Source organism: Scyliorhinus canicula, chromosome 4, assembly GCF_902713615.1.
Source record: "Scyliorhinus canicula chromosome 4, sScyCan1.1, whole genome shotgun sequence".
Classification (NCBI taxonomy): Eukaryota; Metazoa; Chordata; class Chondrichthyes; order Carcharhiniformes; family Scyliorhinidae; genus Scyliorhinus; species Scyliorhinus canicula.
Genome location: NC_052149.1, coordinates 191,181,968 through 191,207,086, shown reverse-complemented (window position 1 = coordinate 191,207,086; position 25,119 = coordinate 191,181,968). Strand labels below are relative to the sequence as shown.

Below are 25,119 nucleotides of genomic sequence, written 5' to 3'. Positions count from 1 at the left end.
TTTTAAATCACCCAGCTTCCATTTAAATTCAGTTTCCACCTAATGGAATGTTGAAGATATAATATATATATTAAATAAACCCATCTGATAGACTAAGACTATTATCTGTCTGATCACTGGAACTAACTTGTGAGCATTTCTGCCCTATTAATACCCAACTCATTTCTGTGAACATAAACAAGTTCTCATTTCATACAACATATCTGAATACAATAAAATTACAACTTTATTGCACAATGTCAATGTTTACTTTACAAGTTGAGGTAGTATAATACAAAAATCTGTTTTAGAAAAATTTATCTAACTTTCCAAGAATTGTAGTACTGTAAAGCAATAGTGGTTCAAAAGAATTAGCACATGCCCACATGACAACACCAAAAAATGGTATCTTAGTAAATATTTACCACACAATATGGACATAATTTTACATACATTTCAATTTTAAATTTATGATTTGAATTCAGACTGACACAGTCTAGTTATTCTCCAATGGAGAACTTGCAATTAATTTACATGTTGTACAAAATAGTTCATTTTGTAAGCCATGGTCTCGCCTCAATGTGAAAAAAATGGATGTTGTAATGCTTGATCTAGCCGTATTCTTTTTGAAGGTTCATATGTCATCATTTTTTCAATTAGGTCAAAGAGTTCCCGATGTTCAGAGATCTGAGAAGTCATATAATCCTGAAAATATACATAAATTACAGAAATGTAAAATTTCAATATACACTTTACCACCCCAGTTTCCTCTCCAAGTGATGGAAGATTCATTAAGTTCTATGATGACGGACTTATTTCAGCAATAATGTGCTTGCTCTTCTCAGTTTGTCTCTTCTCAGTTTGTTTCTTCCAGGGCACTTCGCTGCAGACCTCATTAGTCTTGGTCCCAATATGGACAAAAGAGTGAATTCCAGTCTGGCACCAATGGACTCGCAATGACCATTGCCAACAAGAGAAAACGTAATCTTTATCACAGCCTCATACTTACCCCATAATATTCAACAGCATTACTGAGATGAAATCACATCCTGTGAGCTTACCGTTGACTAGACATTTAACTGGTCTAGCCATATTAATACTGTGGCTGCAAAACCAAGTTCAAAGCTGGGAATTCTGCAAGTCTGACTCCCCTAAGTCAGGAGTGTGTTGGAATACACTCCACTTGTCTAGACGAATGCAACTCCAACAACAATCTAGAAGCTCAACATCATCCAGGTCAAAGCAGCCCATTTGATTGGTGCCTCCAACACTACCTTAAATACTCATTACTTTCGCCATCAATGCATAGTAGCAACAGTGTACATATACAAGATAACTTGTTTCCTTGACAAAACCTTCAAAATCCATGACATTTACCACCAGGAAGTCATATGTGAACACCATACTCATCACTGACCCACCATCCTGCCATGGAACTATATCACTCTTCTTCCACAGCCACTGGGTCAAAATCATGGAATTTCCTTTCTAACAGCACTGTCGATGTACCTACACCACGCTGATTGCAGCAGTTCAAGGCATCTCACCACTACTATTTCAAGTGCAATTAGGAATGGATAATACATGTTGGCCTCGTCCATGAATTAATTTAAAAACAGGAAATGTAATTAAAATTCCCACCTTCAAAGGTTTGCAGCGTTTCCTGACGTATCTACCTGCAGAGCTGTTTTCATCCCAATCTAATCGCTCATGGCGAAAATATTTGCATTTTCTGAAAACAAGGTATCAGTATGTCACTCATAATTTAGCAGAGATGTTTTACGACTTCAACAACACATCTAAATTCAGCACCAAAATGTAATTATGCACATTAAAAAAAAAATTCAGAGTACCCAATTAGTTTTTTCCTATTAAGGGACAATTTAGCGTGGTCAATCCACGTACCTTGCACATACACAGAAACAGATACAGAGAAAATAGAAGCAGGAGGAGGCCTTTTGGCTCTTCGAGCCTGCCCAGCCATTCATCACGATCATGGCTGATCATCCATCTTGGGGTTGTGGGGGCAAAACCCACACAACACGCGGAGAATGTGCAAACTCCACATGGACAGTGACCCAGAACCGGGATCGAACCTGGGACCTTGGTGCCGTGAGGCAGCAGTGCTAACCACTGCGCCACAATGTTGCACCCCCTGCACATTTAGTTAACAGTAATGATGCACAGCGAGATCTTGATTGTTGGAAAACTGACACACACAGATATTATGTTTAAATTGCTAGTAAATTGCTTTGCACAATGAAGCAAAGCCAAAAACTTTAATCAGGAAACAAAAACAAAAGTCAGATTTAGTACAAGTGGGGCAGCACAGTGGCGCAGTGGTTAGCAGTGCTGCCTCACTGCACCGAGGTCCCGGCTCTGGGCCATTATCCGTGTGAGTTTGCACATTCGCCCCGCGTCTGCATGGGTTTCACCCCCACAATCCAAAGATGTGCAGGTTAGGTGGATTGGCCATGTTAAATTGCCCCTTAATTGGAAAAAATTAATTGGGCACTCTAAATTTATAAAGAAAAAAAAAGATTTAGTACAAGTGACTAGAAGAGACAACAAATGACCAAGTAGATAAACATATACATACCGCGTTCTATTAATCATACTGGTTGGAATGGGTCCAAGTACTCTTTCCATCATAGCAAGATGTTCCCGGCTATCATGTGTCTAAACAAAAAATACGAAAAGTAAGATAGTATCCCACTGCCAATTATTAAAATGTTTGAAGTTGTACTTCTTTACACCATTGAGGAACAATGGAATAAATGTGAAGTACTCTTAATCAAGGATAATATACACAAAGTATAATAGAAGCTCTAGATGTAATTTGGAGACCAACATACTTAAAACAAATACCCAGGATAGTTTCACTACTGGGCCAGTGATATTCCATCACAATTAGATTGGAAATGGGCCAGATAAATTTGGAGTCTAAATTTAAATGTGCTTCAGATACTGTCCATTAAAACTTATTTTGCCAAATATAGCTCAGATTAAATATGGCTATTCATTCTTGCAGAGACAATGAAATGATTTTAAATTTCAGAACAGTGATCACAAGGCAAAACTTTACCTACACAGCAAACCCATTTTAAACACAGATCAAAACACCAGATAGCCAAACAACTTATGCTCAACAACCTGAGAAAGACATGTAGAAAAATGTTAGTTCTTACCTGAAAAAGTGTCAAACCAAGGTAATATTCAATTAGTATACATCCTATACTCCATACGTCACATGGATGTGACCATCCCAACTCTGAAAAATTTGAGAGCAATATTACACGGTGGTCATAACATTTAGCAAAAAAAACTCCCAAATTCCTCTGTACTAACCTAATATGACTTCAGGAGCCCTGTAATGTCTTGTAGATACTACAGTACTGTGGTGCTCTTCATCAAATGTTGCACTGCCAAGATCCACAACTTTGATGTCTGCATTTAGCACAGTTCTATCATCATGTTTCTAGGAAATAGAAATTAATTTGTAGAATTACAACAGCTTATTCAGTTGTGAACAGATTTTAAAAAAATAAGTTTGACTAGAGAGGAGCCACCTTACCGTTTTACTGTTATAAACTATGCTGAAGTCAGAATTAACAAACAGAATGTTTTCAGGTTTGAGGTCTGTGTGAGTAAGCTTGTTCTGATGCAAAACTAATGAGGAAGAAAATTACAAAATTATTTGAATGTTTATGAATTAAAAGTGGAAAGCTGTAATTTGCACAAAGCAACAGCCTTAAAAGAATGGACTCCAAATGAAACTATAAAACTATAGAGCTATTGAAACATCATCTTCAATTACACAAAAATCAGGTCAATAATAATAATAATCTTTATTAGTGTCACCTGTAGGCTTACATTAACACTGCAATTAAGTTACTGTGAATATTCCCCAGTCGCCATACCACAGCAGACATTTTCAAAGTCAGGGTTGCGACCTGCGGGTGCGTGTCGGGAGGGTTACGGAACCGTCCATCAAGGTGTTCCCAAACGCGGGAATTCACGCTCAACAGCTGGCTTTTAACAATGCCAGCTGCAAGCAACTTTGAAAATGACAGCCACAACCAGCTAAAATATGCAGGTGCACTGCACATGCGTGCCCGCTCATCAGTGCGCATGTGGCACGGGAGTGTTGGGATCTGAACCCGGGGTCAAAATGCAATAGTGGCATGGCGGTGGCTGACTGCGTGGTGATCACCGATGATGAACAAGGCTATGACCTCGATCTGCTTTGCATCCCTAAACATATTCAAATGATCTGGAGAGTATATATTCCTCATGGTTTAATCATGAACAGAACTGATTGTTTGGCAAGGGATATAATGAAAGCCATGGGAAATTATCACATCCTGCTCTTTGTGTACTAAAGGGCGCTACTGTAGAAGTTTTTTGCTGACCTTTTAGACACATTAAAGCAATGAATCGAAACAGTGACCAGTCAATACCAATGACTGGTGGACTTCATCCGCTTGAAAAGTTACTGTAATGGTCAGTCAAAGGAGAGCTACTTAGAATTTACAAACTGAGGTTCGGAATCCATGCTTTCCCCCTCGAGAAATTGTCCTCTGGATAATTCGTTTGCTGATGAAATTTGGATGCTATGTCTTCCCTCTTCTCCCATGAACCTGATTGGAGTGGTAACGTGAGGACCAAGCAGGCTCACCTCTCACATTAAAGGTAAGAGAAAATGGTGGGTCACGAAGGTTAGCCGGCGTGGGTCCCGAAGGTTGGTAAAAATGGATCCCCAGGAAAAAGGTTTGAAAAACACACTACACAACGGCACCTGTTCGGGGGCATGGAGGAAGAATTCAGAATGTCCAAATCACCAAACAAGCACATCTTTCAGGACATATTGGAGGAAACCCACGCAGTCATGGGGAAAACGTGCAGGCTCCACACAGACAGCAACCCAAGCCGGAAATCGAACCTGGGGTCCACTCTGAAGTTACTTATTGGGTGATATACCAAGTGAGAAATAGGCTGCATATAATGAGTTCAGAGGTAAAATGAAACGGGATTATGGAGGCAAAGAGAATACAAGATGCAACTAGCAGCCAACATAAAAGGGAATCCACAAGTATTCTATAAGCATATAGGGCAGCATGGTTGCACAGTGGTTAGCACTGCTGCCTCAGTGCCATTTCCAGCCTTGGGTAACTGCCTGTGTGGAGTTTGCGCTCTCTTTCAGTGTCTGCGTGGGTTTCCTCAGGGTGCTGCAGTTTCCACCCATAGTTCAAAAATGTGCAGGTTAGATCTATTGATAAAATTTCACTTAAGTGTACAGGGATGTAGAGGTTAGGTTGGGTTACAGGGATAAGATGGGAGAGTGGGCCTAGGTGTAGGGTAGTCTTTCAGGGTGCCAGTGCAGATTCGATGGGCCGACAAGGTTCTATGAGGTGTGGGTGGGGCCAATTTGAGACCTGTGGAGATATACAGCATGACCAAGGTTTTAAATCAATACTTTCCACCTGTCATTACTATGATGCTGCCATTCACAACAAAAGAGGTAGTGAGACACTGATGAATGAAAATTTGCTAAGAGCACAAATTAGGCTGCCTGTACTTAAAGATGTTAAATCACAAGGGCTGGATGGGACACATTGAGGATGCAGAGGAAAGTTGAGCAAAACTGCAGAGGCACCAGTTCACCGGCAATGTCTTGGTGTTGAGGAGCATTCTTTTCCTGTGAATGGCTGGGGTTTAAATTAAATATAAGCGCTGGGCTGAGGAGCCATAAAACGCCCACAAACCCAACTTTATGACTTCACAGGTTCTTCCCTCAATTAGAATATTGGTTGTTGGCTGGAATTAGATGGTGGCAATTTGTTGGCTTGAGCAATTGCCCTCTCTTTCACCTTTGACTTTAGAGCTTGTCATTGATTGAAAGGTTGAGACACCATTTTTGATGATGGACTGCCACTTTGGTAGCGACTGGCATGTGCTTCCCCAACATTGATATTAATAGAGTGAACATTCATGGAGGCTGAGATTGTTCTGGAAATGTTTATTTTGACACCCATGTGAGCAGCTCCTGGACATAGAAAAAAGGATTGGCGGGATTGCTTTTGCAGAGAGCGGAAAGAGACCCTGAATGTATATTTGTGATCTAGCTATTTTTAAATGTGTTCATTAAATTACACCAGGTTAGCACTCCACAATTTTTACCACAAAAGAAAAATTAAGTGATGCTCAATTGTGTTGCTGAATAGGTTTTAGTCCTGAATTTCCAAAGGGCAATTGGAGTTGGATTACCAATCTGTCCTACTCTCTTACCCAAATTCTTTTTTGATTCTATCTTGCCTGACCTTGTCGATTCTGGCTAGGCGAGACTGGTGCAGTGGCCTTCAGTCAAGCCTGCAGAGTCAGATGTAAGGAGACCATGCCTCATTTTTGCAGCACTAGGTGCTGCAAACCAACTAAATTAAAGGTCTAGCTAAGTTTAACGTGTTTAACAGACCAGAGAGGCAGTTAAATGTCAACAGAGAGAGAGTACAGTTTGGGGAGGGTGGGGGGAGGGGTCTCTGCAATAGTTATCCAGAAGCTAGAACTGGTTTTAATAACTATTGATTTAACAGTCAGAACCCATTTCAGAATGGAATTTAAATTGTGTTTGTGGATGTTTCCCAGTACATGGCAATTTCCCACCGGAAGTCTGCAGTTCCCAGGTAATTGCCATGCAATCTTTACCTGGGAACTTCTACGAGCGTTGGGTTCTCCAGTGCATCACTGAGGTAGCCCCTGGTTACAGTCTCCTGGAGCTTGGAAGTTTCAGCCCCATAGGTTTGTGAGTATGCAAATAAGGGAAACTTGAACCAATACTTCACTTCACAAATCTGAGTCACAGAATTGTTAAAGTGCAGAAGGAGGCCATACGGTCCACCCCTGCATTGGCTATCTAAATGAACAATTTCCTTAGGCACCACATTAATTCTGAGCATAAATTGTCCACTCGTTTCAACTGATCTGATTAAATAAGCAATACAATACCATGCTCCATTTTAATTACTAATCGTGAGTTCAAAACTTTCCTTGCCGATTTGAGAATTTGGCCTTCCTAATTATACTTGGTACCTACATACATCAATTAGGTGTTCATATTTGGCAAAAAAATTAGCATACTGTTCAAAACATTCTTAATTGCATCACAAAAATTGACATGTGCACACCATTATTCAGTGAAAAGTTGATATACGCATCTTCAAACCAAATATTTCACATGAAGGGAAACACAAATTATGTATCTTAAAATTAATTATTTTGAAAATTTTGTATATATTTTACTCACAGTGCAGGGCATGACAAATCTGATATGCCATGTGTCTGATATGGTGCATTGGAAATGGCATGAAATTATTTTCCTTTAAGAAATCGTAGGTACTGAGCCCAAGGAGTTCAAACCCAATACAAATATGTCCATGATGATCGAACCAATCCAGTATTTGTACACATCCACTGCAAATTAGAATAATTCAAATTACTGGAAATTTAATAAATCAATCATTATTATGCAATAGCATTTTGGGATAGGATTCACAAAATAATGCTCTAACAAAAAGTAGAACAACGTTACTTCAATTTCAAGTGGCACTCTCTAGAGTTACCATCCTACAAACTGGATTTGGCATGAATTACTGACTCAGGTGCACTTCAGAGAAGATTAAAAACACAATGACCAGGCACCAATAGAGCAGTACAAGAAAATAAAATTACATTTTTACAAGTAAAATGCATGGAAATCATGCCATGACAAAATATCCTTCTTTCCCTCAAAATGCTGAACAGCAAACAAAATAGAGAAAATAGCAGGGACATCTAAATCTTTATACAATATTTAGGTGTGTTGCTTAACCATGAAGACGAGGAAGATTGGATGCTACATTCTGATCTATAGAGAAAGTTAATCTTAGCGAGAGGAATGCAGGTATATCACAACTTGGTTTGATGAATATGTTCACTGTTGCTCCCAATCACTTTCCAATGTGCAAATGACCATAGGCAGAATCGGGTTTGCATTCTGTTTAGCACAGGGCTAAATCGCTGGCTTTGAAAGCAGACCAAGGCAGGCCAGCAGCACGGTTCAATTCCCGTCCCAGTCTCCATGAACAGGCGCTGGAATGTGGCGACTGGGGGCTTTTCACAGTAACTTCATTGAAGCCTACTTGTGACAATAGGCGATTTTATTTCATTTCATTTCCAGCATATCTGCATAATTTCACACCACTCGTTTTTTGTAGTTCATATGAAAAATGAACACATAAACAAGGTTAAAAGTCTATTGATTGCACTCATGGAATGGAATCCTTTTTTGAATCACTAATTAAATTAAAGGAGGGAGAAAACTGGAAACACTAAAGGCTGCCTCAAAACACGATAGCCAAATCCAAACCATTTTATACTCACTAATGGTGGACAGTTCCACAGAATTTCTAACTTAATTCACCAATTTATTAGGACAGCTGAATGCTAGCAAGTTATCAAGTACAACAGAAAAATAACTAGGACAGCTGAATGCTAGCACTAAGTTATCAGGTACAATAGAAAAATAACTATTTGATAAACATGTTTAAACCTGTAAGCATCAACCAAAACTTCAGGACACAGCTCAACCAGAAAAAATGTTACACTCAAGTTGCAACACTGCAGAGACATGCAGTTATGGACGCTTAACTTTCCTGCCACTGGTTAACTTTTCAAGAAATGTCAGAAGAGTCAGGTTATTATAAGGCAGTCTACAAGAACAAACTGGCCACTCCATCCGCTACACCACAATAGTGACTTGCACTCGCCACAGCTCCTTTGACAGCACATTTCAAACCTGCAACCTCTACCACCGAGTAGGGCAAAGGCAGCAGATGCGTGGGAACACCCACGCCTCCAGGTGCTTCTCCAAAGCCACACTCTATCCTGACTTGGAATGCTTATCAACATTCTTCCATGGTGATTGGATCAGAACCCGGAGATTCCCTACCCAGCAGCAACGTGAGCATGTCGACACCTGATGGACTGCAGTGGTTCAAGAACATGGTTCACCAACATCGACTTGTGGACAATTAGGGTGTACAAATGCTAGCCTTGGCAGCAACTCATATCCCATGAAAGAACAAAAAGTAGAGAATTTACATGCAGATACTCAGAGAACAATATTAACCTTAATTTTTTTTTTAAACTTACAATTTATTAGCACCCCTGTTGGTCAGTTCTTCAAGTACACGTACTTCTGAGCGAGCTGCTTCCCGGTACCTAGCAATGTTCTTTATGATCTTCATTGCAATATATTCACTCCTGAAAAAAATGTCACGTATCTTAAATGTTAACACGTTCCGAAATATCGCTGTTCAGTTAACAATTCTATTTGACATGTTAAAGCTCAGTCTGCCCCCATACATGTCATCAATCAACACCATCACTTGTGTGACCCATGGGATACATATGGTCCCAAAAAAACATCAAATTTTAGGTATAGATTGCTTTCATACATTTTCTGGAATCATATTGCCAACAAATTAGACTGTGAACATATCTTTCAATTCTTTTTCAATGAACAGATCCCATTTCTCAATCTTTTGAAGCTACATTTTTGAAAACAGCTTGCCAACAATCCCCCTGCTTTTAGAGGCCCTTTCCATGATAACAGTACTGCACACGATATGCTGGACACAATATTAAATTGGCGGGGTGGTATGGGGGGGCAGAGCAGGAGAGAAATTGTTTGTTGCTGTGATCATTTGAAATAACCGTATAGTGATATAAAGTTTAAAACTAAATGTCAATCTTTAGAAGACAGAGGGAGAAGATGAGAATTAGATCAAGAAAAAAAAATACTTGCAGCACCTCTTCATGACCCCATTATCATCCCATGGCCCTCACACCAAATAAAATTTTAATGGCAGTGTGTTATAATATAGGCAAAATGGTTGCCAATTTGCACACAGCAATGCCTCAATGATCAAAATTTTTTTTAAAATGTAAATTTAGAGTATCCAGTTCTTTTCCTCCCAATTAATAGGCAATTTAACATGGCTAATCAACCTACCCTGCACATCTTTTTGAGTATGTGGGTGAGACCTACGCAGACACGGGGAGAACATGCAAACTCCACAAAGACAGTGACCCAGGGCCAGGATCGAACCCAGGCCCTCATCGCTGTAATGCAGCACTGTGTCACCCTCAAAATCCTTTTTAAACTGCCATGAGTGAAGGTATTTAACATGTTAGCCAAAACATAATGGCAAACCCAACTGCTTTTTTAATATTGCCATGGGATTTTATGTCAATCGAAACACTGGACGGAGCCTCAATTTAACTTCTCACAAACTGGTCACACCCCCATACTGAATTAACCACCATGGTGAGTTTGCATTTAAGGCACCTGACTGCAGGTCTTTGAGGGAGGCTTAAAAAAATTGCTGAAGGCGGCTTCCGGTTGCGGTGATGCGGAGCTAAGCCGCACGTTCGGCAGCTCCCGCTATTAAAGGACCTTCGGGCCTATTTTAGGGCCCCAAACGGCGCTGTTTCGGCAATTCCCGGTGGGGGAAGGTGTCTGGAATAGCATTCCCTGAAATTTATGGTGCTTACCCGGAGTGGGGCAAAGGAAAAGGCGGCAGCAGCTCCCCAGGAAAAGCGGGGGAAGGAGGACAAAATGGCGGCCGGCGGAGCACCCGAGGACTGGTGGAAGTGGGCGCAGGAGCAGCAAGCTGCTCTTCTGTGCTGTTTTGCGGAGCTGAAGGCTGAGTTGCTGGACTCCCTGAATGCGACTACCAACAAGCTGCTTGAGAACCCAGCCCAGGGGGTGGCCGTTCAGGAGTTGCAGCGGCAGGCCGCTGAGCGGGAGGAGGAGGCCGAGGTCCTCGTGGGGAAGGTGGAGTTGAACGAGGCACTTCACAAAAAGTGGGAAGACCGCTTGGAGGAGCTGGACTTTCGCACGAGGCGAAAGAATTTGACGATCCTGGGCTGGCGGAAGGGCTGGATCTTCCGTCTTATGTGACCACGATGCTGAGCTCGTTGATGGGAGCGGGGTCCTTCCACTTGCCCCTGGAGCTTGAGGGAGCCCACAGAGTGCTGGCCAGGAGGCCCAAGACGAATGAACCCCGGCGGGCGGTGCTGGTGCGGTTCCATCGATTCAGTGACCGGGAGTGTGTGCTGCGCTGGGCCAAGAAAGAGAGGAGCAGCAAGTGGGAGAATTCGGTAGTGCGAATCTACCAGGACTGGAGTGCGGAGGTGGCTAAGCGGCGGGCCAGGTTTAACCGGACGAAGGCGGTGCTGCATGCCAAGCAGGTCAAATGTGGAATGCTGCAGCCTGCACGTCTGTGGGTGACATACAAGGACCGGCACCACCACTTTGAGTCCCCGTAGGAGGCGTGGGCCTCTGTACAGGCGGAGATGCTGGACTCGAACTAGGGTCTGCGGGGTCCGGTGCACTACAGTTGTTGCTGTTTTTGCTGTTGCTGTTTTTGTAATTTTGACATGTGTTTTCTATGCTGGTTTTTGCTCTGTTTTCGGGTGGGCCTGTTGGGTATGGTCTTGGGTTATGTGGGGAATGTTGGGGGTTTGGTTTTTATTTTCTCTTCTGTACGGGGCTGGGGGATGGGATGGAGCTGGAATTTAGGGAGCTGCGTCAGAAGGGTGGGGTGGGGCAGTGCGAAAGCGCAGGCTTTCCTCTGGTTTCCCGCGCTGCGGGGCAAGGGGGGATGGAGCTGGTGGTGGGGGCGTGGCCTCTACTGCTCTTTTCCCCGCACTGAAGCGGTGCCGAGGTGTGGCAGGAGGGGGGGATGACCCCATGTCTGATTTTGGCGTGAGTTGCCGGGCTCAGCAGAAGTCAACTGACTCACAGAAGTACCATGGAGGGTGCGTCGCAGCTAGGAGGGGTCCTAGCCTGGGGGGGGGGGAATACCGGGTTGCTGCTGGAAGGGCTGGGAGAGAGCTGGTGTGGGCCGGGGAGGGGGGGGGGGGGGGGTAGAGGGGAGGCGGTTTCGTCATTGGGGACGGGTCGGGCAGGGTGTGCTGGCCTGGGGCGAGCAGTCGATGAGCTATGGCTAGTCGGACGGGGAGGGTGGGGCGGGTGCCCTCTGATCCGGCTGATCACCTGGACCGTGAGGGGGCTGAATGGGCCGTTTAAGAGGGCTAGGGTATTCTCTCATTTGAAGGGGCTGAAGGCTATGCTCCAGGAGACCCATTTGAAGGCGGCGGACCAGGTTCGTCTGAGGAAGGGGTGGGTGGGGCAGGTTTTCCACTCAGGATTAGACGCAAAGAACCGGGGGGTGGCGATTCTGGTGGGGAAGAGGGTGGCGTTCGAGGCGTCCGAGGTGCTGGCGGACAAGGAGGGCCAATATATTATGGTGAAGGATAAGCTGCAGGGAGAGAAGGTGGTGCTGGTTAATGTGTATGCCCCGAATTGGGATTATGCTGCCTTTATGAGGCGCATGTTGGGCCGCATTCCGGACCTGGAAGCAGGGGACTTTGACACAGTGCTAGATCCCCCACTGGACCGATCCAGTTCAAGGACGGGTAGGAGGCCGGCGGCGGCCAAGGTGCTGAGGGGGTTTATGGACCAGATGGGAGGGGTGGATCCCTGGAGGTTTGCGAGGCCGAGGGCGCGGGAGTATTCCTTTTTCTCCCATGTACATAGGGTTTACTCCCGAATAGATTTTTCCGTCCTGAGCAGGGGATTGATCCCGAAGGTGCAGGATGCCGAGTACTCGGCCACAGCAATTTCAGACCATGCTCCGCACTGGATCGATCTGGAGATGGGAGAGGCGTGGGACCAGCGCCCGCTGTGGCGCCTGGATGTGGGGATGCTGGCTGATGAGGTGGTGTGTAAGAGGGTCCGGGGAAGTATTGAGGGGTATCATGAGACCAACGACACGGGGGAGGTCCGGGTGGGGATGGTCTGGGAGGCTCTGAAAGCAGTGATTCGGGGGGAGCTGATTTCCATCCGGGCCCATAGGGAAAGGAGGGAGAGACTGGTGGGGGAGCTCCTGGACGTGGATAGGAGGTACGCGGAGGCCCCGGAGGAGGGGCTGCTGGGGGAACGGCGTAGATTGCAGGCCAAGTTCGACTTGTTGACCACCAGAAAGGCGGAGACACAGTGGAGGAGGAGGGCGCAAGGCGCGGTATATGAGTATGGGGAGAAGGCGAGATGCGGCTAGGGAAATTGGTGGAGTGACGGATAAGGGTGGGAATGTGGTGCAGAAGAGGGCAGAGGTGACTGGGGTCTTTAGGGACTTTTACGCGAGGAACTGTACCGATCGGAGCCACCGGTGGGTTTGGGGAGGGGGGGGGGGGGGGGGAAAGAGTGATGGAGAGCTTCATGAACAGGCTACGTTTCCCAAAGGTGCAAGAGGAGCTGGTGGAGGGGCTGGGGGCGCCGATAGAGTTGGAGGAGCTAGTCAGGGGGATCGGTCAAATGCAGTCAGGTAAGGCGCCGGGGCCGGATGGGTTCCCGGTGGAATTCTATAAAAAGTATGCGGATCTGGTGGGCCCCCTGTTGGTGCGAGCCTTCAATGAGGCATGGGAGGGGGGGGGCTTTGCCCCCGACGATGTCAAGGGCGCTGATCTCTCTGATCCTGAAGCGGGATAAGGACCCCTTGCAGTGTGGATCATACAGGCCAATCTCGCTCCTCAATGTTGACGCTAAGTTGCTGGCGAAGATCCTGGCCACCAGGATAGAGGACTGTGTGCCAGGGGTGATACACGAAGATCAGACAGGATTTGTCAAGGGAAGACAGCTTAGCACGAATGTGCGGAGATTGTTAAATGTTATTATGATGCCGGCGGTGGAGGGGGAGACGGAGATAGTGGTGGCGCTGGATGCAGAGAAGGCGTTTGATAGAGTTGAGTGGGGGTACCTGTGGGAGGTGCTGGAGCAGTTTGGATTTGGGGTGGAGTTCATCAAATGGGTGAGGTTGCTCTGCGAGGCCCCGATGGCGAGTGTAGTTACCAATGGAAGGAGATCAGAGTACTTCAGGCTCTACCCTGGGACCAGGCAGGGGTGCCCCCTGTCCCCATTGCTTTTTGCACTGGCGATAGAACCTTTGGCTTTGGCGCTGAGGGAGTCGGGGAGGTGGAGGGGCCTGGTGCGGGGTGGGGAAGAACATAGGGTATCGCTGTATGCGGACGACCTGCTGTTGTTATGTGGCGGACCCAGAGGGGGGAATGCGGGGGGTGATGGAGCTGTTGGCTGAGTTTGGGAGCTTCTCGGGCTATAAGTTAAATCTGGGCAAGAGTGAGGTATTTGTAGTACACCCGGGTGATCAGGAGGAGGGAATTGGGAGGCTCCCATTTAAGAGGGCAGTGACGAGTTTCAGATACCTGGGGGTGCAGGTGGCCAGGAGTTGGGGGGCTCTTCATAAGCTTAACTTCACCAGACTAGTGGAACAGATGGAGGAGGAATTTAAAAGGTGGGACATGGTGCCGCTATCGCTGGCGGGCAGAGTGCAATCCGTCAAAATGACGGTTCTCCCAGTGGCGTGCAGAGGGGGGGGCCGACGGTGCATTGGCCCCGGGCATCCATTGGATGGGGGCATCCAATCAGAGAAGGGAAAAAAAAAAAAAAATTTTTTTTTTTATAAATTTTTTTTTTAAATTTAGATTACCCAATTATTTTTTTCAATTAAGGGGCAATCCACCTACTCTACATAAGCTTAATTTTACCAGGCTTGTGGAGCAGATGGAGGAGGAATTTAAAAGGTGGGACATGGTGCCACTATCGCTGGCGGGTAGAGTGCAGTCGTCAAAATGACGGTTCTCCTGAGGTTCTTGTTCCTCTTTCAGTGTTTGCCCATCTTTATCCCTAGGGCCTTTTTTAGGAGGGTGACTAGCAGTATCATGAGCTTTGTTTGGGCGCATGGGACCCTGAGGGTGAAGAGGGTCTTCTTGGAGCGGGGTAGAGATGGTGGAGGGCTGGCGTTACCCAATCTCTCAGGGTATTATTGGGCGGCCAATGTGTCGATGGTGCGTAAGTGGGTGATGGAGGGGGAGGGGGCAGCATGGAAACGGTTGGAGATGGAGTCTTGTAGTGACACAAGCCTGGGGGCCCTGGTAACGGCGCCGTGGCCGCTCCCTCCAACGAGGTATACCACGAGTCCGGTGGCGGCGGCTACCCTCAAGATTTGGGGGCAGTGGAGGCGACATGGGGGGAAGTGGGGGGCTCGATGGAGGCTCCGCTATGGGGGAACCATTGGTTCGTCCCGGGGAACATTGATGGGGGATTTCAGGGTTGTCACAGAGCGGGCATCAGACAGCTGAGGGACCTGTTCATTGATGGGAGGTTTGCGAGCCTGGGGGAGTTGGAGGAGAAATTTGAGCTCCCCTCGGGGAACATGTTCAGGTATCTACAGGTAAAGGTGTTTGCTAGGCGGCAGGTGGAGGGATTCCCTTTGCTTCCCGCGAGGGGGGTGAGTGACAGGGTGTTTTTGGGGGTTTGGGTCGGGGATGGGAAGATATCTGATATCTACAAGGTAATGCAGGAGGTGAAGGAGGCGTCAGTAGAGGAGCTAAAGGCTAAGTGGGAGGGGAAACAGATCGAAGATGGGACATGGGCTGATGCCCTGGAGAGGGTTAACTCTTCCTCCTCATGTGCGCGGCTTAGCCTCATCCAATTCAAGGTGCTGCACCGGGCCCACATGTCCGGGTCTAGGATGAGTAGGTTCTTTGGAGGCGAAGACAGGTGTGTCAGGTGTTCGGGGAGTCCAGCGAACCATGCCCATATGTTCTGGGCATGCCCGGCACTGGAGGAGTTCTGGAAGGGGGTGGCGAGGATGGTGTCGAGGGTAGTAGGATCCAGGGTCAAGCCAGGCTGGGGACTCGCGATTTTTGGGGTTGGGGTGGAGCCGGGAGTGCTGGAGGTGAAAGAGGCCGGTGTGCTGGCCTTTGCGTCCCTAGTAGCCCGGCGGAGGATCTTGCTACAGTGGAAGGATGCGAGACCCCCAAGCGTGGAGACCTGGATCAATGACATGGCGGGATTTATCAAACCGAAGAAGGTCAAATGTGCCCCGAGCGGATCGGTACAAGGGTTCTTTAGGCGGTGGCAACCTTTCCTCGACTTTCTGGCTCAGCGATAGGGTACTGGGTCAGCAGCAGCAGCAACCTGGAGGGGGGGGGGACGGACGTTGACTATGTTTGCTTATTTAATTTTAATTTAATTTATTTTTGAGTTCTTTGGTTGTTTACTGGGTTTGGGGGGGGGGGGGGGTTAGTGATACAGGTGTTGATACGGTCTATGGGCAGTTACAGTTATTACGGTGTTTTATTGTTGCTTTTCATTGTTTGTTGTTATATTTTCTGTAAAAAATTTCAATAAAAATTATTTTAAATTTTTTTTTAAAAATTGCCGAAGAAGCTTACTGTGCACCAATGAAACTAGTAAATAGCTCTGCATAGCTTTTTAAAGTAATTTTCAGTTAATTAAAACCTGGTTACTCAATTGGTGGACTAGACATTTACTCAAGAAAATATACCCATGTTTTGCTGTACACCATTTTACCACTCCTAAATATATCAAGGAATACCTGTTTAATATTAGAGCTTTAAAATTCTGCCTAATTCTCAGTTTATTAAGTAGGTCATAGTACAGGTGGTACATGTGTTTGGTTTCTTATTGTATGTGGTCAAAAAAAAGGCTCCTTTTGTTTGACTATAAATTCTCCAGCTTATGTTGATACTCTTCATGTTTTATTTCAATGGTGGCTTCTATTGTCCACTGCTAAAGCAATGTAGAATCTTAACTTCCCATGTAGGTGATCAACCTGTATTTAATAAACAGCAACAAGCCAAAGCATTGGTAAAAGTACTTACTTTTTTAGATCAAAGCACTCTACAACCTTTCCAAAAGCTCCTTCTCCTAGGCTACAAACTATTTCATCTGAATGGAAAGAAAAGCTTTTTAAGAATTTGCACACAAGCACTTATTTCCTTAAAAATATACAAGTCTCAGCAAAAGATTAGAACGTCCTAAATGATTAACACTTTAAAATTAAGCAGTTTTATACTAAAATGTAGTCTCAATTTAAATATTTTACTTTGATAAAGGGCATTCCTAATACTAAGATCCTACACAATAAGCTTTCAAAATAAGTAACCCATGATTCAATTAAGTGGAAAATATCACCACCCCACCATTCTCCAAAAGCTAGAGGAACCTTATTTTGAAAGTTTCCTGAACTATTCATTTTCTGCATAAGATTAATAAGCTAACTTCAGAGTATTGCAAAGAATGTCATACTTTCTAAAATTACACATTTGGCTTCAAATATGAAAAACAAGTTTTAGAATATTCAGGAGATACCCCTCTCTTCCCTCCCCCCTCCACATTAAGTCCTCCTCCCTCCCCTACATTCCCAAACTATGCCTTTAAAGTGTTCTGTAATAAGTTGTTACAAAAATATTCTATACATCTTGCTTTCAGTTTGTCTCCAGTGTGATATACCAGGTGACCCTCCTCATCATCCTCAACATTCTTGGTTCTCCTCTGGCGGTGACTCTTCTGTATACGATAAGCAGTCAGCAACATCATCCAGCCATTGAAAAAGGATAGTATTTCGGAACAGAACACACCATTCCCCAGCAGAGGATTCAGGTATTCATATATACGCCAATCCACGAAATGCCACGGTAGGTTGACGGGTGCAAATTCAAATTCAATCCCCAGAAATTCACATGGCACACAGTGTATGTTACAGAAGAAAAACATGGCAAGGAACAGATTTTAAGATAAGATGCTTCTTTAAAATTTCAAAGCAACAAATGCATCAATACAAAATTCACCAAATCAAATTTAATAAAAGACATCAAGATTCAAAGCATGTTAGGAATTACAAATAAAATATGGGGAAAAGCGCATTCTGAGGGGCCAAAGGAAATGCATATCTTAGATTGCAATATATGGTTCAAACTAGGGCATTTATGATGGGAATAGGAAATGAAAAAAAAACTTAGAATTGCAGGGCAAATTATGTCCTCTCTAAAATGGTCTAAAAAGCTAGGAAATTAATATATGGTTAAGATGAATAATTAGATCTTCAAAAATAAGGAGTCAAAGGCCGCTAAGTTTCAACAGTCTGGAAGGGCTGGCAAGAGGAACTGTAACTAAATTAAGTGGAAATAACATTGTTTTAGTAGCACATTGGCAGAATAGGTTTGATTCTTAATCATGAATGATTGCATTCAACACCAGACTGCCAGATCATATCAACACAGCAGTTATGATGCATGGATCATCAACAATGGTTGAACTGCCAGTGATTAGACAAGCCCTTCTCAGAATGATTGGCACAACATGTAAACTTTTAAGATAAAATTTGCTATTTTAACTGTCCAAGCACACTTTGTAATTTTATTCCAAGGGACTCCTATTAGTAAAACTATTGACAATTCATCACATAACTGGCAAGTCTTCAAAACTGCATTTTTCTAACATTTAACAGTCCTATTAAGGCACGGCCACTGATAATAATGCACAAATCTATACATTAAAACTGACACTGCTTCTAAAATTTAATTTAAAAATTATTCCTCGATTATGTTTCTAAAGTTTGACTATCCAGATTAACGCGTTTGAGATGCCTGCCCTACCCCCAAAATGATGCCTAACTTTAAAAAACATAAGTATTAAATACCCCAAATCTGTCAATTACAAATAAATTTGTTCTTACCGAGTGCGAATGATTACTTGAACCAGTGTGATGTTTTTTAGGCCTATGCCTTTCCCGGCTACTTTTTTGACTCCTTCCACTATCAGGATTGCCTGACTTGCTGTAATTTTGATGACTATAGTAGTAGCGCTGGTGTCGACATTCTCTGTTATGACAGCCATTCCTATATTCCATTTTGTACCCATCTCTGTATTCATGCTTTCCATCATGGCAATCCATGTGCTCATTAACAGATTTTGTTTCCAAGTAATGGCTATAAAAAAAACTTACTAAATTACCAATCTTAACTATCGCTGTATAGGCTTCACAGGTTATAAGTTTGCATTACTCACCTATCTGAATGCTTCGAGTGATGGTGGCGCCTACGCCGTTTGTTTTCTCTTTCACTGCTATGGGATCGTTTTTTGCGTTTGTGACTGCTGTAGTAGTCGCGGTGGTCCCAACTGTCTCCACTGTTCCAATCACAGCTTTGCGTACACTTCAAATGAGGCATCTATCAAATATATACTGCTAGCGTCAATGCCTCTTCAATCTTGACAAATAGTTTTAAATGTAGCATTTAAGCTTTACAGTAGTTATAAACAAATGATGTGAAAATAATTACATCAATAATCTAATAGCAGAGTCACATTTTAGAATTTAAGGCTATTAAAAATTAAGGCTGTAAAATTATAGTTATTGTGGTCAGTTTATGCTGGCCATTTGCACTTTCCATTGATGTCCTTTTGACATCTACTCTTCAGGAAGCAAAGTACTGTACACACCCCTATTAGCATCAACTGGGCCAAGGTGGAGATGGTTAGCAGTTTCAAATTCCTAGGGGTGCACATCTCCAAAAATCTGTCCTGGTCCACCCATGTCGACGTTACCACCAAGAAAGCACAATAGCGCCTATACTTCCTCAGGGAACCAAGGAAATTCAGCATGTCCACATTAACCCTGACCAACTTTTACGGATGCATCATAGAAAGCATCCTATCTGGCTGCATCACAGCCTGGTACGGCAACTGCTCGGCCCAAGACCACAAGAAACTTCAAAGTCGTGAACACTGCCCAGTCCATCACACAAACCTGCCTCCCATCCATTGACGCCAACCACACCTCCCGCTGCCAGGGGAAAGTGGGCAGCATAATCAAAGACCCCACCCGCCCGGCTTACTCGCTCTTCTAACTTCTTCCATCGGGCAGGAGGTACAGAAGTCTGAGAACACGCACGAACAGGCTCAAAAATAGCTTCTTCCCCGCTGTTACCAGACTCCTAAATGACCCTCTTAAGGACTGACCTCATTAACGCTCCACCCTGTATGCTTCATCCAATGCCGGTGCTTATGTAGTTACATTGTATTCCTTGTGTTGCCCTATTACGTATTTTCTTTTATTCCCTTTTCTTCCCATGTACTTGATCTGTTGAGCTGCTCGCAGAAAAATACTTTTCACTGTACGTCGGTACACATGACAATAAACAAATCCAAAATGAGCCACATCTTCCTCCATTTAAAAACCCCACTGAAGCTCCTCCCTCACATCTCAAGTTGAAACAAGACCATTCATATCCCTGCTGAGTTTCTGACCACGCCATCCCTACTTCCATACCTATTCATCCTCAGTCCAGCCGAAAACCTTATCCAGGCATCGTCACCTTCAGGTAAGACTATTGAAATGTTCTATTGGTTAGACTCCCATCCTCTATGAACATCAGCTCACCTAAAACTCTATTGCAAATATACTATTGCATATAATCCATCACACCTAAGATATACTCAGGTTCCTACTCCCCAACACTTCCAATTTAAAATTATCAATTTATCAAATCCCTACAACCACACCTCATATTTCTCCAGTCCTATGCTCTGAAGTGCCGTCTTCTTTTCTGTCAACGCCCTTCATTAAACCGTTGATGTTTTTGATTACTGCTGACAATTGGCAAGGGACCATCATCCCTTAAGGATGGCATCATCCTTAAACGGTTTCCCTCCTCTCATCTTGGTCATCATCCCTTTTTCTTGGTTTTCCTCACAGCTTGCTTTTAAATTTATTTTTAGAAAGATTTGCATTTACAAAGTGACTTTAATGACCTCATTACTATAGTCAATGAAGTACTTTCTGAAGTGCAGCCGCCAATTTGTGCACAGCAAATTCCCATGAACAGAAATGCAATAATAAAAAAAGATAATCCGTTTTAGTGAAGGTAACGGGGAATACATTTTGGTCAGTACAGTAGGGATAACTGCCATGGGATCCTTTACAGACATGAGGTAGCAGGCAGGTTGTGGCTGAGCTTCAGTTTAAAGTCCCATCTAAAAGATGAAATAGCCAACATTGAGTACCCCCTCAGTAATACACTGCCATCTTTGAAGTTGGTCTTGAACCCACAACCATCCGACTCAGGAATGCTGCAGGTATAGTATCTGAAAACGGGCAGCCTTGGGACAGAGGCCGTGCCAGATTTCGAGTTGGCTGATTCAAGCCATGGGTGATTCAAGTGATATGAATCACATACGAGCCAAGGGTCATTTAGAGCAAGGGAACACTTTTGCAGCCCAGTCTCCATTCGTTAGTGGCCAAATTTGTACATGGCTTATAACATGAGAGCATTAATAAAATTATAAAACTAAAAACCGTTCCAATTAGCAGCTGAGAGAATGCAAAGCAGAATTAGTATTTTCAGATTTTTGAAATTTGTCCACATGGGGAGAGGGTGGTGTAGTGGTATTGCCACTGAGCTAGTGATCCAAAGACACAGGATAATGCTCTGGGATTGAATCCCACAACAGCAATGATGATATCTGATTTCAATGAAAATCTGGAATTAAAGTCTAATGATGATCATCGCACCATTGTAGATTGTCGTAAAAACAAAAACACACCTGGTTCACTAATGTCCTTTGGGTAAGGACAACAACCATTCTTACCTGGTCTGGCCTATGTGACTCCAGACACACAGCAATATGGTTGAAATGTCCCAGCAAGCCACTCAGTCTAAGAGCAATTAGGGATGTGGAATAAATGTGCACCCACCATGAACGAATAATAAAATTTCAAAGCATATCAAGCATTTCAATGGGAAGTGAATTTTTAATTTTTTTTTATTAAAGATTGCCAGAGACAACAAGTTAAATATCAACACTATTGCATCAGCTTACTTGATGTTAGTAGGAGAACATAGAAAAATCTGGAAGCAGTACTGGAGATGCAATGTCTGCATTTAAATTAGAAGAAATTAAAGATAAGTCTGTGAACTGAGTGCACACAGTCCGGGAGCATTTATAACACTTAGCAATTAACACCAAAGAAAATCAGAGTGTTGTTCCCACTGTTCTGGCATTTCACATTTATCCCACAACTCAACAAAAATATTATGGCTGTTTGTAGGATATTGATTTATGGAAGTGGTTGTAGGGCATGCATATATAAAATACTTCACTGGCTAAGATGCACTTTAGGAGGATATGTGAAGCATGAAATAGAAGTAACTATTTCCAATTTAAAAAAATTGCTAAATGTTTGAAATTATCTGAATGAAGTGTTTGAAGCTGTATTTGTCAGTACAGTTGACTGAAAGGTACTAATCCTTCCTAAAAAAATCAGATGTACAAATTCAAATTGCATAATCCAAATTCAACTCAAAACATCAGTCCTGTGCAAAGATTCATGCCTGTACCCAGATTTTTGGCAGAGGTTGAAGCTTCAAGTAAAATTTAAATTATATTTGAAGATACAAATTCAGGTCAATGGATAAATCTAATCATGTTATTGCGAAAGATGCTATTGTTTTGTTCCAACCCTTTCAGAAAACACATTGAGCAACATATGTTTGCAATCAGTTGTCAGCCGTGGCTTACTGGCCCTTCGTTCATAAGATTGTGAGTTCAATTTCAGAGGCCATAATCTTGATTAGCACATTAGTGCAGTACTGAGGGAGTGCTGAAGTATCACTGTTGTCTTACACATGGGACCCTTGCCCTCTCAGGTGAACATGACAAAGTACCATGATCTCTTAAGAAATGTAGAGCTCTCCCAGGCTCCTGGCCAACATTTATCTCTCAACTGGCATCAATGCAATACATAATCTGGTCACATATCTCACTGCGATGCACAAATTAATTTCCCCTCCCACAGGAGTGATTAGATTTAAAATATTGAATTGGCTGTGAAGCACTTTAGAATGCCCTGCTGTCAGTAAACGGCATAAATATATATATTTTTTAATTAACCTGGTTCCATCCCGCTGTTGTGTTAGTAATGATACTACAAAAATGCAGCTATTGCGCATTACACAAGCTGTGAGAGTAAGTGTGAGACAGTTAACAATGGGGGTGGAAACACCATCTACAGGTAAAAACATTTCCCCCACATACAGAGTTGAATATCTAAGAGTTTTGCAACGTATGTGATGGATCTATTCAGAGACCATCATTTTGCAACACAGGGTCAAGCTGCATAATTCTAACAGGAACTCGAGTTTCACAAACTCTGGATTAATTAACGCAGCATTAATTAACACCCAGATGGAAAATTCAATTATGCTGGATTTCCGTGGACAAAACCATAACGAATAGAAAAAATAAAGAACACAACATGACTTCTGTACCGGTATGCAGATGGTGTTCTCAGCAAAATAGTGACGACACCTATCAGAATATATTTTTTAGAAATAGTGCAAATAACCAAGGCCAGCCAAGCAGGCAGTTCGACAACCTGAAAGGGCTCAAAATCAAAACCATTTTATTGTTTTTAAAATAAATTTAGAGTACCCAATTCATTTTTTCCAATTAAGGGGCAATTTAGCATGGCCAATCCATCTACCCTGGACATCTTTGGGTTGTGGGGGCGAAACCCACGCAAACACGGAGAATGTGCAAACTCCACACCGAGTGACCCACAGCCATATTTTATTGTTCTTGATATTACTGTAGTTCGGACCCTCCCTTAATCTCCACGCAAAATTGTACCCATTCCCGGTCCTCACCTCCCAATAATTGTTGCCCTGTCCAGTAGGATATTCAGTTTAATTTGGCGTTCAGTCCCTCTGGTAGCCTCGGCGGTGAAGCCACTCAATAAATAATATTTTTTTGAAAAAGACTGGCCCAAATCAAGATCGAAATGGACTTTTTACGAGCGTGGATCAAACGTTCGAGGGAAATGGACATTTTCAAACATAATGTTATCCGGGTAGATTAATCAAAGAAAACCAACCCACTGAGGTGGAAAATACGTTCTGGCTCGATCCCTGACAGGACGAGCACCGGTCGCCATTTTGTTGAAGGGTTTTGTCCGAACAAAAAGACGTCTGACGGGTTATTTGTTTTTCAGCAGTAAAGCGGAATTGGTGGTTAGTCAAGGGGAGATAGATACTGACATCCACATCCCTCTTGATACCGAACCTTCGCCGCGATGCCAACAGCCCGCCGGGCTGTTCAGAAATGGCATCGAATGAACGCTGCGAAGGAAAGGCAGCCACCCCCTCATCTTCTTTAAAAATGTCTCCGTACTTTACATACAACGCATTCCGCCAAAATTGGAAGACACCGGCTCCCTGCACCTTCAAAGCCACTTGTCGTACCCCAAACAAAGCTGTTTCCGGCCTTCTTACCTCAACGCGGCTTCAAATCGCAGAAAGACACAAAATGAAAACTGCTCTCCGCACAAAATGGCGGACAAGACTTCCACAACAATGAGCGCTGACGTCAGCCTTGGCGCATTTCCGGTCACGGGGTGTGGTGGGAGGGGAGGGGGCGGGGCTCAGGTCCGAGCTGTTCAGTTGACAGAGGCAGAGCAACAACGTAACAACAGCTCTCTGCTCTGAACAACCCTGCCACCCCCACCTCACCACTACTATCTGGTCTTTTCTTAAATTACGACAAGTTTGTTTGGTCTCCATTCCGAGTGAACGAAAAGTTCCCGATTTCAAGCCCTGATCTTGCCTTTTACCAGTTTGAAACTGTGATCCTGACGTCCTGTTCTTACTGTTACCAAGAAGTAATATTCTAGGAATTTATGAGCCATACCACTTGCCATCATATATCCATAAGGGGCAGCACGGGGGGTGCAGCGGTTAGCACTGCTGCTTCACGGTACTAAGGTCCCAGCTTCAATCCCGCCTCTGGATCACTGTCCGTGTGAAGTTTGCACATTCTCCCCATGTTTGCTTGGGTTTCGCCCCCACAACCCAAAGATGTGCAGGGTAGGTGGATTGGCCACGCTAAATTGCCCCTTAATTGGATAAAATGAATTGGGTACTCTAAATTTTTTTTTAAATATTGATAAGGCATCCCCTCTCTAAGCCCTCCTATCCTCCCTTAATCTCTTCCTCCATGTAAACCAACCCATGTGCACTTTGTGCCTCCCCTTGACAATGCCCTCTCCAGCTGGTTGCACCAATCATGTCAATCACAAATAAGGCTTTCTACGCCCGTGAATTGCTTTCCCTATTCCCCTCCCAACTCTACTACCTTCTATGGCCTCCAGTGGGAAATAA

The 25,119-nt window shown here is 43.9% G+C and overlaps 1 protein-coding gene across 3 annotated transcripts; it reads right to left on the bottom strand.

The window, feature by feature from the left end:
• Positions 1 to 202: 202 nt before the first annotated feature.
• clk4a (CDC-like kinase 4a) lies at positions 203 to 24,355 on the bottom strand. 3 transcript variants are annotated; one of them, XM_038795751.1, is made up of 13 exons: positions 24,235 to 24,355; positions 18,974 to 19,134; positions 18,642 to 18,894; positions 17,383 to 17,473; positions 16,786 to 16,852; positions 9,166 to 9,276; positions 7,280 to 7,446; positions 3,554 to 3,648; positions 3,328 to 3,457; positions 3,168 to 3,250; positions 2,579 to 2,658; positions 1,621 to 1,711; positions 203 to 684 (listed from the first exon to the last, which is right to left on the bottom strand). In XM_038795751.1, the coding sequence occupies exons 2-13, from the start codon at positions 19,132 to 19,134 to the stop codon at positions 556 to 558; spliced, it is 1,458 nt and encodes a 485-aa protein (XP_038651679.1). In that variant the 5' UTR covers positions 24,235 to 24,355; the 3' UTR covers positions 203 to 555. The 3 variants fall into 3 exon arrangements, with proteins under 3 accessions (XP_038651679.1, XP_038651680.1, XP_038651681.1); XM_038795752.1 differs by lacking the exons at positions 17,383 to 17,473; positions 18,642 to 18,894; positions 24,235 to 24,355; XM_038795753.1 differs by lacking the exons at positions 17,383 to 17,473; positions 18,974 to 19,134; positions 24,235 to 24,355 and having other exon boundaries at positions 18,642 to 18,852.
• Positions 24,356 to 25,119: the final 764 nt, after the last annotated feature.

Excerpts from the sequence above, each read along its gene's own strand:
- clk4a (XM_038795751.1), bottom strand. The coding sequence starts at position 19,134 with ATGCCTCATTTGAAGTGTACGCAAAGCTGTGATTGGAACAGTGGAGAC. Across the intron at positions 7,447-9,165 it reads AACAGGGGTGCTAATAAATT|TGGATGTGTACAAATACTGG; the intron begins GTAAGTTTAAAA and ends TCTAATTTGCAG. Across the intron at positions 2,659-3,167 it reads TTGGTTTGACACTTTTTCAG|ACACATGATAGCCGGGAACA; the intron begins GTAAGAACTAAC and ends TTTTTTGTTTAG.